The sequence below is a fragment of the Glycine max genome, chromosome 9 (assembly GCF_000004515.6).
Source record: "Glycine max cultivar Williams 82 chromosome 9, Glycine_max_v4.0, whole genome shotgun sequence".
Classification (NCBI taxonomy): Eukaryota; Viridiplantae; Streptophyta; class Magnoliopsida; order Fabales; family Fabaceae; genus Glycine; species Glycine max.
The window spans coordinates 5902133-5920878 of NC_038245.2; the positions used below are offsets into that span (position 1 = coordinate 5902133).

Consider the following 18746-nt stretch of genomic DNA (forward strand, 5'->3'; position numbering starts at 1 on the left):
AAACAAATTAATGAAATAGTAAAATGATCTTTAAAATTTTACATTATTAATAAGAGGAGTGTTAGAAACATACTTTCTAACACACTCCTTCAAACACTTTCTATCTAATTAGTTAAAAGTTATTGAAAACTACAAAATTAAAAAAAGGATCATTAACTATAGTCTAAGACCCATAAATTTATGTAGCTTTCAATAAATTTCAATCAATAAAAACGTGTCTAAGTATATGTTTCTAACATTACTCTTTTTGGGGGAGGGAGCAGCTTTACCCTTGCATATGCAAAGAGGCTGTTTCCGGATTCGAACCCATGACCAACAAGTCACCAAGGCACAACTTTACCGCTGCACCAGGGCTCGCCCTCTTTAATAAATTTAGTACATGAAATTGTAAGAGATGATCAATGTGATTTTGGCTTAATTCAACCTTATAAAACCTAGATTGTAACATGATATCAGAGTCTATCCTAAATTCATTGATGAATTACTTGTGTTTATCATGCTGCGGAGGGTAGCCTTCAGGGAGCAAGAGAAATGTTCTAGGCGGGTAACCATTGAGGGAGAGTTGGAAAGCTGCCTTAGTTGTACTCACTCTTAGCCCACCTTAGGTGTGACAGGTAGCAGTGACAGAGAGGTGTGTTGAGTCTAGCATTGGTTAGATATAATATGAGTATATAAGTGAATGAAATTGTGAGATAATGCACTTAAGGTGCATGAAATTGTGCCCCTCTCTGGTGTAGGTTGTTTCTTGATGCATAATTGGCAAGCTGCAGTATTTCTCGCTTTCAGTGTCATTTTCACCATCATAATAGAATTTTCGTTCGTATATTAGTGTTTAATATTGTTTCTTTTAGAATTATTGGATTAATGTATCTGGTGGGCATACCCTCTAAGAAGATTGCATTTTACTTATAACCACCTAACAACTTGGTATCTAAAATTTAGACATTTGTTTCAAATGCAGTTACCTTCTCTCCGTCTTTACTCCTTAACCTTTGCTTCTTTAAAAACTAGCTCTAGTTGTATAATTCTAATGGTTAGAAAGAAGGTCTCTTCATGTGCAGAACAAGATTCGTATATAAGAGAAGATTAGAAGAAAAAGGTTATTAATTTCTTCTGAAAATCCATATTAGACATTGACAGCAAGAAAATGTTTTCATTCTGGCAAAATAATGGACTTCATATTTTAGACCTCTTAAAATAAATCACTTTATTCAATATATCAAACCCAAAAATAGTTAACCCAAGTGAACACCCAAATTGGTTCTTCAAAAGTGTAAAGCATTGTCTCTTAAGTCCCGAAGGTAACAAAAAAAAAATCGGAAAATACCATTTGTTGCTCACTATAGTCTAACATTCAAAAAGTTGTAACTTAAGTGATAATATTACTTTCTAGTACTAAAGTTATAACAAATTGTTAAATTTAGAGACTAAAGTGATAACATTAGGATTTATTTTGATTTTTCTTACTATGAAGGACTAATGTGATAATATTTTACATAGGGACTAAAATGATGGTTTACCTAGATAACCCTACTCATGACTCAGATAAACACTAAAAAGTTTTTCATTTGATATGTCATATATAATTTGGAGCTCAACTACTGTTAAATTCATTGCAGTTGTATACCATATTTAGTTTTGAAGAGCTCATACCCCACATATAGAGAAATTTGAAGCAAATGAAATATACACTTTGCATAGTATTCGTTTTTTTTGGAAGGCTTAGCTGAGTATTGTTTAAACTCCTTTAATTTTTCTTCTTTAAGATTATGGCCCCTTATCTCACCAATTCAATCAGATGCTTTTACATAAATGGGAGATGTGAAACCCTGGGATAATGCTTCCAAAGGATGGTTCTCACCATCCTCTCTCGGCCTTTGATCGAGGAAGGCTGGCCTCATTGGTGTTGTAACCATTTCTATTTTGAATGTCAGCAATGCCACGATCTCTGACATGGGAGGCCTCAAATGTGCATGAGGCTGCAGGCATAAGAAAGCCACATGGATTGCTTGCATGACATCCTTTTCTACGAATCCATGTTGTCTCAGCTTTGGATCTACAATGTCCAATATCCTTGCATTCTCGTACAGTTTCCATGCCTATATCACGAAGATTAATTTACACATTTCACAAAATATGCTAGGGAAAGAGTATGTATAGTAAAACGAGGAATGCTAGTAATATTCTTTTTGAGACTCTCTTTCTAATACTCTCTCTATAATTAGTTGGAATTTATCGAAAATAATTAATTTTGGTTGGTTTCTCTTCTCATTTAATCATTCACTTTCCTTATTAAGAAGTAGCACCCCAAAATTAAAGATTTTTAATAAATTTCAATCGATCATACAAAAAGTGTTACAAGGAGAAATATGACCAGCATTCCTCTAGTAATTATGAGAAATTCTAGCAATGTGTTATCTAACACTATTTTTTCAACACTCTTTTCTATTAGGCAAAATTCATGTAGGTCCTAATAAAGTGTATTATTAGCTCTACTCTAATAATAATAGAGATTTGTGTTGTGGGGAAATTAGGGAACTTACATATTCTGGGAGGTACTGCATTTCTGATGGCAAAGTATGCTCTGTGTTTTTCCTGCAACATATTATTTCAAGCACCAGAACTCCAAAACTATAGATATCTGCCTTTTCTGACAACTCTCCTCTAATAGCGTATTCAGGAGCTGTATAACCTCTGGTTAGAAAGAAAATAAGAAAAAGAAACATCAACAATGGAAACCTCTAAACCGTGGATAGTTAAGCTGTTTGGAAACTGAGTTCATGGATGTCTATGTGCATATTTGAATTGATGTTAAAAATGTTGTGTGCGTGTTCCAATTCAAATTCAATGGATAAAAGCAAAATGAAAACAAAAACAAGGGTCCTGATCCTTAGGAAAAATTACTTTTACCTTAAAAGTACTTTTTCACATGAAAACCAAACATGTACTAATTCCCGCCTTAAAATGATTCACATTTCAATATAAAAGTGACAACATACAATGTTAGGAACATCTTATCAAACATCCTGTTTTCTTTCACTGGTAATTTTATACATAAAGCAAAATAAAAATGACATTAAGCTCTTGAGATCATTATGCAGCTGTCAAAAATAGTGATTTTAATGATATACTGCTAAGAATATGATGACGTTGAAATGTGTGCAAACATTAAGACTTCTTAGCATGACCACATTGCTCTGAACCATATAATGAACATAATAATGCTATAGGTAGTATATTTAGCAATTTTCATTCAGTCAATACTAAGCAATTTCTTTCTATAAGGATATCATTTTAATTTGTTTGTTCAATAAAGGACATACAAAGTTCCAGCGAACTGTGTGCTAAGATAAGCTTGGTCTTCAGGGAAAAATCTAGCTAGCCCAAAGTCTCCAATCCTTGGATGAAACTTGTCATCAAGAAGAATGTTGCTTGCTTTGATGTCTCGGTGAACAATTCTTGGGTGTGAATCCTCATGAAGGTATTGTAGTCCTCGCGCTACTCCCAGAATAATTTGGAACCTTGTGCTCCAATTCAGAAATTGATCACTGTTCCCTGCATTAAAGGAACAGTCAAAGAAAGAATTCTTCTATCAAACCAATCCTAAGCTCCTTCAAACATTCATAAAACAATGGACTGAGTATACGCTAGGTGCATATTCAACTATATGAAGAAAATAGTTCTGCGATAACTAGAAGTCTAGAATGATCTTAGGCTAACATAAATGAAAGAGATAGTTGATAATCATGATCAAACAAATGTTTCCCCAAGTAAAATGTTGATTAAAACTCTTAAATTAATCTGAGATTGAGGCTTCTTGATACATTTTGATTAAGTTCTCTAGAGTAATGTTTCTTTTATACTCTTGAGTAATTTTGAGTATGTTCTTACATGTTGCATTGTCTTAATGAATTAGTATTTATTTGGTAACATTTGTCTTTGTAGGAACATTATTACTTTATTAGGACTTTCATATACTTATTACTTAGAGCGACATCGATTCACTTGTCAAAGTCTGATATCAATAGTAGATAATTAAAGGGACAAAGAGATTATAGAAAAGGGATACCATGTATAAAGAGGTCCAAACTTCTGTTCTTCATGTATTCATAGACAAGTAACCTTTGAGGCCCATCTAGGCAGCATCCAAGAAGGCGAACCAGATTTTTGTGTTGGATACTAGTGATTGTTCTCACCTCTACCAGAAATTCTTTTTCTCCCTGTTGGGATTTGTTTAGAGCCAATTTCTTAACAGCAACTAGCCTTTCATCTACCAACTTTCCCTATCAAAAAACACAACTAAAGTTTAGCAATGTTACTCTACAAATGGAGAAAATGTATAAATATGAATCTCAACATTAGTAGATGGGTTGTTCAACACCCTTGTAAATGATGTTAATCGGTTCACTTGAAGCACTAAAAATTGTTGTCTTATCTTACCTGTTTCCTTAGTTAATTTGTTGATCATATATATTAACCAAGTCACTGTAAAACTACAGGTTGGCCATTTTTGCTGGCATCTAGATAAAAGACCTTATAATTTGTCATACAGGTTGTAAAAATGTTTCTTAGAATTTGGCTTTTAATCGAGTCCAGTGTCATGTTATTTTTAACCCACATACAGGATCTAGTCCTCAACTCTCGTATTAATAAATGAAATTTTCTATCAAACAAAGTTTGTTAGATATCATATCCTTACTTTATACCTGGTAAACAGGTCCAAATCCACCACTTCCAAGAAGGTTATCAGGATGGAAATTCCTGGTTGCTTTCTTCAATGTCTGGTAGTCAAAGCAGCTAATAGTCCGAAGGTTCCCACTAAAGAACTCCTTTGATCCTTTGTACATATAGAAATTAACATCATTATTGAGTTCCCATGATGATACACTATATTAATTATAAGGTCATGTAAATGTAATGCTTTTTTTCAGTTACCTGAGTGTTGATTAGATGAAAATATCATCTTCATCACCTCTGCCGATTCATTGTGTCCCCCAAACTCTAATTAATCACAAACAGAAATACACAACATAAGCACATGTATCTTTTAATAAAACAAATTATTCATAGTGTTGTGGTTTTACTTGTGATACTTTTCTCATTTCTCAAACTACCTTGCTGCTCATTAGTTGCAACTGTCATCGTCTGTGCTGGCCGTTTAATTCGCTTGCGAACTACATACAAAAAAATCAACACTATGGCCAGCACAACTATTCCTCCGAGGATGTAAAACAATGATTCGGATTGGTGCGGTGGTGCATGTGACTCATTAGAGGGTGAAGTAACTTCTGCTGCAATCAATCATAAACTTCATCAAATATCATATGAATGATGAGACTTGGTAAAATTAAAGAACCTACATCTTGGCCAAGAAGAGATTCTACAAAGCTCATTTGAATTTATCTTGTCATATAAGTAGTTACAATGTTTGATCAAACTTATAAAAGTGGTTCATGGGTTAATGAAACTTATCAACATGAGCTAATATAATGAGCACTCATTACATAAATCTTTGGCTAAGCTGTATAACTTGTCATGTGACTGTAAGTGGTTTGCAAATTGAATCAATTAAATGCTACTAAATAATCCCAAAGCATTCTAGCTTTGATGATAAAAATAAATTATGCTCATGTATAATATGATGCATGAATTTGCAATTGCTATAACAAAAACAAATTTGACCCATTAGTAGTGTGTGATAATATCACAGTGAAAATAATGGTGCAGAAACAACTTGAGAAAATGAAACCTTGGAGTACTCGAAGAGGCATTGTTGGGGAGGAAAGTAAACTTTGTGGTTCAACTTCAGCCTAAAGATATGAATAAGCGAGTTCAACAATACCTGGCAACAACAACAACAACCAATTTCTGATTTTTTTTTCAACCAATTTCTGATTTTTTTTTCTTTGTGTGTGCTTTTCTATTTCTTAATTTGTACTTTGTGATAAACAAATGATTGACACAAGTGATTAATATATTAAAGTTACGGTTGAATCATTTCAATATTTCAATATTGTCAGAATTCAAATTTTAGTAGAAATAATTTTTTTTTCAGATTTTACTTAATTATCGATCAAATTCTAGATTAATTATATTCTCTTTCTTCAGATGAAGTGGAGGGTTAAGACAAAGAAAATTATACTTTGGTTAGAGAAAAGAAAGAGCTTGACACTTGCAAATGTCAAGAGACAGGGAGAAGTATTCGAAGGTTGTCCCTTGGAATTGATCGAAACAAGGCGAAGGTTATGCTGTTCGGCCAGAAACATCCAAGTAGTGATTAATTACAGGAATCTTGCGAATCTTTCACACATTTTTTAATATACTTTTTATTACTTGTTGAAATTTGTTTCTTTTGGTGGAATTTACATTTTTTGTGTCTACTTTACATTTGTTGAAATTTGTTAAAACTGTGTGAATGAATGTTGTTAAATGGAGGATGAAAGTGACAAATTACTAGCTTGCAAATTAATTATTTTGTGATTGAGATGATTCACTCTCCTCTTACCCTTTCACTGAGAAAATTATTAAGTAGCTAGTTCAGAATTATTATATTTTTATTTAATTTTTATATGACACTTAATCATGTGTTATTACTTATTTTTAAATATAAGTGAAATTTTTTGAATACATGTTACATAAAGATTAATCAGAAGAAGTGTGATAATTGAAGACAACCCTAAACCTAATAATTTTTTTAGGCTTTAGAAAGTCACCTATGGACTGTGGTAGTTATTATGCAATGCGATGCATGTTGCTAGCTAGCCTGCTAAATTCTTCGGTCTAAATTAGTAAATATTTCTTAGTTGTATTTGCAATTAATATTTAGTACTATTTTACATTTTATTAGGCGAATAAAGATATAAATAATGGGTCAAAGTATTTATTGTGATTTTCTTTTTAAAAAATAGGTGTGTGTTTGTTAGGTCCATGAATTCTCGTATTATTTTTAGATAAAAATAAAATACATGAGAAGAAAAAAAAAAAAAAAACTGAGACCTAGCCCAATCATTAATTGCATTCCCTCTTTTGGTCGTTTTGAGGCAATTGCTTTCTGCACCCCAGTCTTTACACCCAATTTTTTTTAATATTTCCAACTTACCCTTCTCCCCTCGCTCACCCTCTTGTGCCTCTGCAACCCAAGCCTCGTTCTGCCGTGACTAGGCCATTGCATAGCATTCAGCATTGTATGTCATATTACGCCTCTCATTCCTTGCATTGTCGCCACTGTGGAATTCTGAATCCAGAAGCTGACCAACAATGCTCTGGATTGAGTAATATGAAATATAAATGTTTTCTAGATTACTCAACCTGGAATTGCAAAACCATAATTCCAAAATTCTGAATTTGAAAGTTGATATGATCGTATTATTTTTATGGATTATCCTTGAGTTAGTTATCATGTTAGAGGTATTAAAGACAAAAATAAAAGAAAATGAAAATTAACACAAAGATAAAGACATGTAGCCAATGTCGCAAAGTTTAGAAAACAAAGAAGTAAAGAAATAAACACAAAAGATGAATATAAAAGAGATGAAATTAGTGAAAGGATCAAACAATTAAATAATGGCACAAACAAGAACAAGATAAATAAAATAACAAAAGAAATAGAAAAAAAATGGAATAAGATGAGAAATGAGAAATAAGGCATCACACTCTAGGAGAGTGATAAGTTAAGTGAGAAATCGTCATAAAGGTTTTCAACTAATTAAAAAATATAACATTCTTAACTGCCAAGTAAGTGGATTAACTAATATAAGGTTATTTTAATTTAATTAGAGATCTTGAAATTGAGTCCTAGGCATATAACTATCTTAAATACTTGAATTTTTTTTTTGCCTTTTATAACAATTTTATGTGACTTGAACAAAAATTAACTCTGATGAAGGATATACCTTGTGGTGTAGAAAAAAAAACATAACCTCCTTTTTAATCATGATAAGTCAAAGGATGTTGCTTCACTTGATGGGTGATGCATTCTTCTGAAAGTGATACATTAGTTTGTAAAACAGGAAAAATATAGAAACAACAAAGAGAAAATTTTAATTTTACTTCATTTGTGAATGCCATGGCCGAAATTAGGCTACCAATCACCAATAAAGCTACTCCGCACGTAAAATTAGAGTGTGGTCTCGATCTTTCCAAACAAAACCCTAATCTTTTTACGTTGAATTATACATATACTGCCATAAACGCTTAAGAAAAAGGAACATTTGGCAATTAGATATGCTTGGGACCATTTGTTAATTAACTAGACCAAAAACGACCATTCGTTAATTAACAAGACCCCAAAACGATTAAAGAAGAACAACTTCATCTTGGTGGTGGAAAGTGATTGGTTTTCGATGGTGAAGTGGATTGCTTTGGATTTGTTACATGTATACAATCATTGTAGACAGCATTTTAGTAACGCATGCCTAATCCCTAATCCTTATATAAATGCATGCATTCTTTGATCGTTACAGCAATAATTGCGTTATATTAAAACTTATATATGAACCAGCAGCCTAATCTAAACACTGTCAAGCAAAGATAAACACGAACTACTGTTTTAAAGTGACCCGTCACCAAACAACCTTTGGAACCAACATTGCATCACTTTTTGAAAAATAATGCAAGTACATATATTACTATTGATTTGATGCAAAACAATTAAGCCAATTTAAGTTTTTATTGACATATAAATAAAATCTTATGTAATAATTTTTATTTCTATTGACTCTATAAAATTAAGTAATAACACAATGTTATGTTAATTAGCACAAACATTTTAGACTAAGTAATTATAACAATAAAATATGTTATAGGGTATTGTCAATTGATAGAGAAATATATATAATTTCTTAAATGAATAATATATATAAAGTTGCTGGCTGCAAATTAAAATCAAGATGTTCAGATAATGAAATGAAAGGAACTAATGTGCATGGTGTACTGTGGTTGTCATCCAATTAATTTGCTAAACCGAGTCGTCAAAATGGAAGACAACGATATTGATGTCTGATGCGAACCAATGACGTTGTTGATTCATATAGCACTTTCTTTTTTTCTTTTTAACTAGAATTTCAGACTCAATTTTAATAAGCTGTTCATGGAAGGAATAGCCGACCACAGTTTGTTGATATATAGTGGGGAATCCCAAATTAATTTGAAGTAAATCCATACAGTTAAAGGTGAAGGGAATATCTTTTATTAGGCCAAACATTAGTAGTTACTTTACTTTTCTGTATAATAAAGTTATGCATTTATACAATTTTTTATTAATTACGTTAATTTTTTTTTATAATAATAATAATAATAATAAAAACTCTCTCTCTTTATATATTTTTAATTTTTATGAATTTTTTTATCCATAAAAATTAAATACGATATAAAAAATTTATAATAGTGACACCGTTTATTCTGTAAACTGAAGTAATCCTTTTCGTTAAGTTTTGTGAACTAGTCGTCACAATATAAAAGTAACCGAAGAGATTACAATATCTGTCATTCAATATTTACTAATTAAGTACTTTAAAATTAAGGAAAAAATTTACTGTTATTCACTGCTCTAGGACATATGTGTTGCACAGAGACGGATAGAAGGGGGACAGCCAGAGCTTCAGCCCCTCCTCCCTCAAACTTCTTTCATTATATTTATAACAATATATTTTTAAAATAATATATATTATCATTAATAATATATAATAATAATTAATAATGAATATACTTTTCTGGCAATACTAAAGCTAAATAATATATAATTAATAAATCTTATAATTAATATATGTTATATCATTGATTATATACTGATGTTTTTAATACTGAAAAATATCAATCTTTTGAATAATATATATTATCACTAATTACTACTATAATTTAACCCAAAAGATATATATATATATATATATATATATATATATATATATATATATATACTAATTAATAGATATAATAAAAATGACATTTGTGTATGACTTCCCATGAATTATTATTATTTATGCTAATTATACTTTGTGTATTATTATAAGTCTCATTTATCTATCTATATATCTAATTATTAACATTATTATAAATATATTTATATATATAATATATAATTGTTAAGAAATTTGATCATTTTTAATTATTATTATATTTAATGTGTTTGTTTTTATTCATTGTGAGATCGGTTTAATTGTTATTGTGTTCCTGAGATAAATCTTTTTCAAAACTTGATAAAAAAAATTGTTTGAGTTATAAAGTATAAGCACGTGTATTTTTTTTGTTGTATCATTTGAAAATAAATAAATAATTTTAATTTTATTTGTAAAACTAAAAAATAATTTTAGAAAAGTCATTATTTATTAAATATTTTTTATAAGTTATTGTAGATATTTAAATAATTAAAATAAAATAGAAATTCAGCCTCTTTGATGGTTTTCTCGATCTGCATGCTTTTGATTCAAATGAAAATGAAATCTGAATAAGGCCATAGTTATACTTATTTCAAAAGAAAAAATATATTCTACTTATTGCCTTAATTTAGCTCAATTGAAAAATGTAAAGAAAAAATGAAAATAAAAACAAACTTGTTTAAGTAAGGATATTAAAAGTTTAAAACTACATGCACCCCATCTCATCCGTTTGAAGAGAGATGTTGCCCTTTTCTTTATTTGCTGCACCGGAGCCTACTGATTCGTAGATATGATAAAAGTGAACTTTTCTATTCATTAAAGGGTAAAAGCCAAAATAGGTGAAGTGATAATAATATGATAATAATATCGATAATAATATCGATAATAATATTAAGTGAACTTTTCTATTCATACATCTCACACTCTTTTATAAGGCAACCACTTGCTCTGAATTATCCACTTTTATAGTTACACATCTACCTTTTAATCTCAAATCTGTTTAGTTTTGTACTTTTATTTTACCCCAAAAAAATATGGGTTAATTTTACTTTTATTTCTGTTCTTTTAATACTTAAAAGTTAAAATGCACATTGCCACAACAAATAAAACGAAAAAGCATAGCCTCACACTTTACATTAAGTCCAGATGGGATTTAAGTTTTGATGACTAGCTGGTGACAATTCACAACCAGCTTTAAATGAAAGCAACACATGACCAGTGCAAGACCCAAATTTTGGCAGCAAGTAAGGTAGTTACAATTTAACGACGAACACTTAAATATAAAATATTGCATTACCACAAAACACAAAATGAGCCAGATATTAATATAAAAAAGAAGAGCCTGCTAAAAAAGAGAGCCAGATATTCCTCTCATTTCATAACACGTATCCACAAACTTAAACGTTCCTATTGAAATTATATAACACATTGATTTAATTAAGCTACAGTTTTCTGAAAAAAGCTCTTGATTTTCTTCTTTTATAGTTTTTTTTTAAATGAATCTTTCACAATAAAATCTTATTCCATTTTTTTCTTCTTTTTTTTCATCATTTAGTCACTTTAAATATTATAATTTTTAATTCAATTCCTTTTAAAAAAAATTAAATAAAAAAGGCTTAAATATACTTTTGTTCCATGATAATTTTTAAAATTTTATTTTTGGTTTCTAATATTTTTTTTTAAAAAAATTTGGTCTCTAAATTTGTTTAGACAGTTCTTTGAAAAATAAAAAAAAATGAAATAGATAGGATTTTATGGAGAAAAAAACAAAATAAAAATTATTAAGGACCAAAAATAAAAATAATAATTTTTCAGATAATAAAAACATATTTTAAATATAAAAACTCATGTTTGAAATTAAATATATTTAAAAATTAAATAAAAAATATTAAGAAAAACTAAAAAAAAATGGAAATTATAAATATTATTTAATTATTTTTTTAAAAAATCCTCTTTGATAAAAGTAAGAAACATTAACAGTGATAAAAATTTCAAGACATTTAAATCTTAATTAAGCCTACTACAGTAACATATTTTATCCAAAATTTAATCCACGACCATACGGCATGTTTGAAACTTCGATCCACGTGTAGAAGTTATCTTACAAGTCACAACTTTATGCCATAATACGAACAACAAATGCATGCAGCCATTTTTATTTTCCTAGGTCGAGAACCCGTGAAGCGTGAGCTTCCGTTTTCATTTTAATTCTACAGCAGTCATATGCAGATTAAATAAATAGACAACACAAACCAATTGATATCATTGAATTCTATTTAAAGTAAACCTTAAAAAACAAACAAAAGTTTAATATTTTACTTACTAATAATTAAGAGATTCCGCCTTCCCTTTCAATCTTTAATTTTTACTTAATTAGTTTTAAGAAACAGTTGTCAAAACTACGTACTATTATGCATGCTTTGAGTTAGTGTATTTCAGAATTCAGTTTGGTCAACACGCCCCAAGTGACTCATGACTTAGGCTATGTTTGAAAATCCGTTCAAATTCCATTGAATTGAGAAATCATGTGTTTCAATTCAAAAATTATATAAGTGTTACTTTTGTTTAAATATCAATTATGTTTAATTTTACTTATATCCAAACACACACTTAAATCTAATTTCAGTATTCTTTAAGCTTTAATTAATATCTAGTATCTTTTAAAAAGAAAACAAACCTGAACCTAATTTCAGAACGATGAATTGATAGGTAACATATAATTCTATCCGTGTAGAAATTAGCTTTTCCTGACTTTGAAAGGTGACAGCTTTTTCTGTAGTTAAATTTTTTGTACCAAAAAAAGTTGGAGCCAATAAAAAAGCTTGAGTGCGTAATGCGTTAGAGTTATAGGATATGTTTGGATAAATAGATCGTACTTAATTAGTCTCACTCTAATTAAAGAACAATGGTGTTTATCTAAAACTGCAGACCTATATAGGCTACAGCAAGCTAGTAATAATTTGTTGATTCATGAAACAATTAACTGCGGAGAAGATTATTATTTATAACTACAAAATATTAGATAGCAGCCAATTCGATTCGATGTTTGAAGCCCTTTGATTTGATGTTTCGCAAATTGGAAGGTAGTATTTTATATATAACCTCACAGAGCCACATATATACATAACATATCTGCTGACAAAAATATATACAACATTTTTTTAATCTAAATTACATGTACGTGTTTTTTTTTTAATAAAATTCTTTTAAATATTTAATGAATCTGTATATCAAAATTTAAATTTAAAATTCTTACTAAAATAATTTTATAACAATTAATTCACCAAGTTTAATATTATATATACATAACATATTAACAATTCGTTAAAAAGGTGAGAAGCCAAATTGATTGGACAAGACTTGGATATTATTCCTCATTAGCTGTCACTGACCCACTTCAGCTAGCCAAGTCAACCAAACCAATATCATCTCTCTCTTTCACTCCACATATTACACGCTCGTAATTTTTCATTCACAACCACTTCCACCACATTCAAATCCAAATAGTCCTTTCCATTACACTAATAATTGGCCTCCTAGTAACACCCCTAGTACTATTTATAAATATAGCATTTGCATGCACCTTAGTCTTCACTAAATACTCCTCTTGGCATATTGTGCCCTCCCTCTTTCTAGCTATTTCCCTCTCTTAACACAATTAACAAAGATATATCATATCATATCATCTCCAAATGATGAAAAATATTGGGTTGTTTCTTCTTGTGGTGGTGGCTACTTTTGTGGTGGCAGCCACAGCTGGTAGCTTTTACCAAGACTTTGAAATAACATGGGGTGGTGAGCGTGCCAAAATCTATGAAAATGGAAATCTTCTCACCCTCTCCCTAGACAGAGCCTCTGGCTCTGGCTTTCGTTCCAAAAAAGAATACTTGTTCGGAAAAATTGACATGCAGCTCAAGCTCGTGCCTGGTAACTCTGCTGGAACAGTCACTGCCTATTATGTAAGTTACTCTTTTTTTTTTTATCTTGTAAGAATGGAGATGGTCTTTGAAGATTTATAATAATTTACTATCTTACTCAATTAATTGAATTAAACTCTCTCACGACTCACCTTTATTTTGAGTTGATGTATAAAATTTATGCAGTCATGTTGGGATATAAACATATCAATCAAACATTCATTCCATTCAAATTCATAAGATTTCTTTAAACTTTATTAAAGTAGATCAATTAAAGCTTATTATATATGTATAACACTTGGTAAGTCACCCAACTTCATAAATTCAAATCAACGGTATATATGTAAGTTCTATCATACGTCATTAAAAGATAACTTTTGAAATATTAATACAATAAAAAAAAAACACTTTATAATTATCGTGACGATGCATGGATATATAAAACAAATTAACTTTTGCATGACACTGAATACATTCAAATTGAATCAATAATTAGTGTTATTGAATACATGAAATGTAATAAGCTAATAAATTGTGATTGATGTAGTTATCTTCTCTGGGGCCTACTCATGACGAAATAGACTTCGAGTTTTTGGGTAACTTGAGTGGTGATCCTTATACTCTCCACACGAACGTATTCAGCCAAGGGAAAGGGAACAGAGAACAACAGTTCCATCTATGGTTCGACCCCACCAAGGACTTCCACACATACTCCGTCCAATGGAATCCTGCAAGCATCATGTACATATTCTATATATATTCGTATAATATTTCATTCCCAAAATTAATTAACCATAACTAATGAGTTTAATACCTTTACATGCACTTTTAGTGTAAAATCTTTTATATTATCAATCAATTAGAAATTATTGTTATAATTTTTAAAATAATTATTATAAAAGTTAATAGAATAATCATACATGATATTTTATTAATGGATGACAATATAAAACTATTTTAAACGATTATCTAATCACATATTATCACATGTATATTACATTTGTTAACTTTTATATAATTGTCTTAAAAATCATATAAGAATAATTTGAAATTAAATGACATTACAAAACAATTTTAAACTGCATTATCATTAAATTCAAAACATATACCAATTCATTAACATCTTTATTCACAATTAATCATTTTTGAATTGTAACAGATTCTCTGTGGACGGGACACCAATAAGGGAGTTCAAGAATTTGGAGACAAAAGGGGTTCCTTTCCCAAAGAACCAACCCATGAGAATATACTCTAGCCTTTGGAACGCTGAGGATTGGGCCACAAGGGGTGGGCTTGTGAAAACGGATTGGAGCAAGGCCCCATTCACAGCCTCATACAGAAACTTCAATGCCCTAACCTCTTCCTCCACTGGCCAATCACTGGACGCCACGGGGCTGGCCAAGATCCATTGGGTGCAAAAGAATTACATGATTTACAACTATTGCACTGATATTAGACGTTTCCCACAAGGCCTCCCTCCAGAATGTTCCATTGCTTGAGAATGTTCATTATTCAATTCAATGTTGCATATTATTATATATAAAAAAAAAATGGTCCCCATATACGTGACACGTGTATGCCTATTACGTTGATTTACTTTCTTGTATAAACTAATGTAACTAAAACTATGATTATTGTTGGTTGGTTTGTGCTTTAATTTGTTGAGCACTACTCCATTGTTTGTGATCACAAAAGATGATTATAGCCTGCAAAATTATATTCATGCCCGTGTATATGTGCTGAAATTGTAAAGTATCTTCATTAATAAAATTGTTGGAGTTAAAAAGTTTATGGAGTTTCACAATTCGATTTGGATTTTCTTATTTTGCCTTCTAGCTCCTCCTTCAAAGGTCAGATGTAAAATAAAAAATATTCAAATGTGTTCACATAAGGTTTAAAATAATTTATTTGTTCATGACCATAACAAAATATAATTATCTATAGTTTGATGTGTGCCATTCCTATTTTTTACAAAAAAAAATTAAATTAAATTAGTTAATTAATATAAAAAATTGAATATGTATATATTATTTTCTTTTTTTTCCTACCATATTGTATATTTGAAATATTTATTAACTTTGCTTATGCTTAATTTTTATTAAAGAATCCAATTAATCACTTTAGTAGGTCTTCCTCTCAACCAACTCTAATCCAAGATCATGTTGAATAGATCCAAATATTCTATCTTAGTTTCACTTAGACCAAAATAGTAAACATATACATTTATTCAATTTTCAAGTATAAAGAACTCTTATATAATAATATAATATAAAATGATTTATTACCATTACTTTAATTCCTCACAATATATAAATAAATAAAATTTCCATCTTTACCAAAATTATTATTGTCATAAAAAATAAAGGTTGTTTGATTTGAGAAAATATTTAATATTTTTATTATAAAATTATCATTTTTTTAAATTTTTTTAAGCCAAGAGAAATATTAATGACCTACACATTCAAACACCACAACAGATATGTACATTGGGTGATTATCATGGCACAAACTCTTCACCCTTTTGACACTTTTAATTCCTATGGACTTCCTTATCAATCTTCAGAAACATCTTTCGAATCACAATAATAATGCAAAGCAATGAACTATCACCCTCATCCTCCTTTCACATATATAAAACACCAAGTGGAGGCCCTAACATAGAGCCACACTACTCACGCAAAAGTACAATTCCAAAAACTAAATATAAGTTGCGTCGCCTCGTGGCAAATAAAAGTAATTCCTCTATACTTTCTATTAATGGGGGTTATAAGCATGCCTTGAGTTCCATTTAGAACCCTATAATATATCCTCAATAATTACTAATTCAAGATATTATCTTATATTATTGTGAAGATAAACATGCCTATAATGAAGAAGGTCTTCTCAAATATGGCCAAGTGTGGTCTCAACATGGAATGATAATAGTGACATAAAATGAGGAATGAAGATGAACCACACAATATAAAAGCAGAAGTTGAAATTCGGGAAGAGTTTTTTTTTTTTAGTTAATGAAAGCATTAACAAATCAATGCCTCAAGATTATCTTTTCTTCAGCGAACAATTTGAAAAGAAGGATGTCAACATTGCAGTTGAAAGTCATTTTATTATAATTAGTTTGGAGCAATAAACATATGATAGCAAAATCCAACAAGCAGGACATATAGGGGGATGAACCACATTAATCTATTTGGCAATCTTTGAGGCACGTGTTGATGACAGCAAGCGTACAAATCATGAGGAAATTCTGATTATCTTGACTAACAATTCAGCAGGAATTAAGGAAACCTAAACAATGGAACAAATAATTTAAATTAATTAGTGCAGACGACAAAAGTATATAATCAAAGGTATTAGGATTCATAATACTAATTGGAATAGTCACTTCTAAGTCGAGGGTAGATATTGTTTTTGAAGGTGAATTGTTCTGTTTTGTAATTTAATTTGCTTTGTCAATGTTTAAAAAAAGTACTAGAAAAAATAAATATAATTTTATGAAATTACATTATTTACATCAGTTTTAAAGTGGTCATGAGATTACTAAAGTGCACGAATTTCCACAACTTTAAGGTTACTGTTTCAATCTACATGCATGCATTGCATATGCCTAATTTGGTGATAGAATAACCATGCCAATCTCAAGCCATCAAAGGTGGCCTTTGGGGCTTCCCAATAGACCATCTTGGTCCTAGATTGATGTGTCCTGTGATGGTTTTGGTTCACCTAACATTCCATTTCATATAAACATGTATTTTGAGCCTAGTTTAATTGCCTTTAAGAGATAATGTCCTTTTAGAAGCGTCAAAATTAACCGGTTGCACTACCACACCATGTATCTAGGGAGACATATCACAATTAACCATGATCATTGATCCTAGGCAAGATGGTAGACATCCAAAGACTACCCTACTTTTCCCACTAAGATGAGGTTGTTAATAGATAGAGTTGTAAAAAATGAGCCAGCTTGATGGCCAGTCAAGCTAGACTAGGTTGGCATGTAAAAATGTTAACCTTAACAAAATAGACTAATTTGGCCTAGTTTAATAGATGAGTTTCGTCAAATCAAATATATAAAAATTAGTATTAATTTAAGAAAAATAAATAAAGAGATAAAATTGACTTAGTCAAACAAACCTATAGATCAAGCCAAGCCAAGAAAAATATGATTTATGAGAAATTTGGATCAATTTTTGGATCAATTAAAATTGATCCATTTGACAACTTTAGTAGTAGATAACCTCTATGTTCATTAACCTAAAAGATGACAAAATAATATGCACTCACAAATATTTGTAGATAAAAATAATAGAAAAAGAATATATTTAATGAATACGAGTACACATTTTCACAACTTGCTTGTGGGTGTGGGTGTAGTAAATAAAATAATTAAATATTCACAGTAGCTAGCCTTAACAGAGCAATATAATAGTGAATATAATAGTGGATATGTGCCAATAAGAGCAAGGTAATTGCCTCTAAAAATTAGAATAAGGTAATTGCCAGTAAGATACGTGCCAGTGGCAAAAGTCAAAGATGAATTTCCATCATATACATTTCTCATCGCCATATATTACTACAAATCTTATGTAATTTAAGCTATTTAATTTAAAAAGAATAATTTTATTTAAACTTATATTTTGAAGTATAATTTGTTTGGACTTATGTTTTAGAGTGAAATTTTATTTGGACTCATATAGTTTATTTAAGCTTATATTTTAGAGAATATTTTTTATAGATAATTTTGTTTGGAACCCACAAAATAATTTTTTTGTTTATTCATTTATTTTAAGAAGTATCCGTGAATATTTTTAATTGTTTAGGATAATTAGTTGACCATTAAAATTATTATTAAAAGAAAATATTAGAATAAATAAATATTTTAATGAAAGTGTAACATTACATGTTAGAGATTTTAGTATTTTTATTCGTAAAAAAAAGAAGAAGAAGGAAAATGCACAAT

General features: G+C 29.8%; 2 protein-coding genes across 8 annotated transcripts; one reads left to right on the top strand and one right to left on the bottom strand.

The window, feature by feature from the left end:
* Window positions 1-1586: 1586 nt before the first annotated feature.
* On the bottom strand, window positions 1587-7246 carry LOC100791042 (probable LRR receptor-like serine/threonine-protein kinase At1g56140). 7 transcript variants are annotated; one of them, XM_041005400.1, is made up of 9 exons: window positions 7100-7246; window positions 5750-5842; window positions 5115-5288; window positions 4936-5001; window positions 4707-4837; window positions 4070-4283; window positions 3324-3555; window positions 2544-2694; window positions 1587-2099 (listed from the first exon to the last, which is right to left on the bottom strand). In XM_041005400.1, the coding sequence occupies exons 2-9, from the start codon at window positions 5769-5771 to the stop codon at window positions 1791-1793; spliced, it is 1299 nt and encodes a 432-aa protein (XP_040861334.1). In that variant the 5' UTR covers window positions 5772-5842; window positions 7100-7246; the 3' UTR covers window positions 1587-1790. The 7 variants fall into 7 exon arrangements, with proteins under 7 accessions (XP_040861334.1, XP_014617449.1, XP_014617450.1 ...); XM_014761963.2 differs by having other exon boundaries at window positions 5115-5291; XM_014761964.2 differs by lacking the exon at window positions 7100-7246 and having other exon boundaries at window positions 5750-6084.
* Window positions 7247-13332: 6086 nt separating this feature from the next.
* On the top strand, window positions 13333-15575 carry LOC100778237 (xyloglucan endotransglucosylase/hydrolase 2). Its single transcript, XM_003533702.5, has 3 exons — window positions 13333-13831; window positions 14337-14530; window positions 14949-15575. The coding sequence occupies exons 1-3, from the start codon at window positions 13565-13567 to the stop codon at window positions 15286-15288; spliced, it is 801 nt and encodes a 266-aa protein (XP_003533750.1). The 5' UTR covers window positions 13333-13564; the 3' UTR covers window positions 15289-15575.
* The last annotated feature ends 3171 nt before the right edge of the window (window positions 15576-18746 follow it).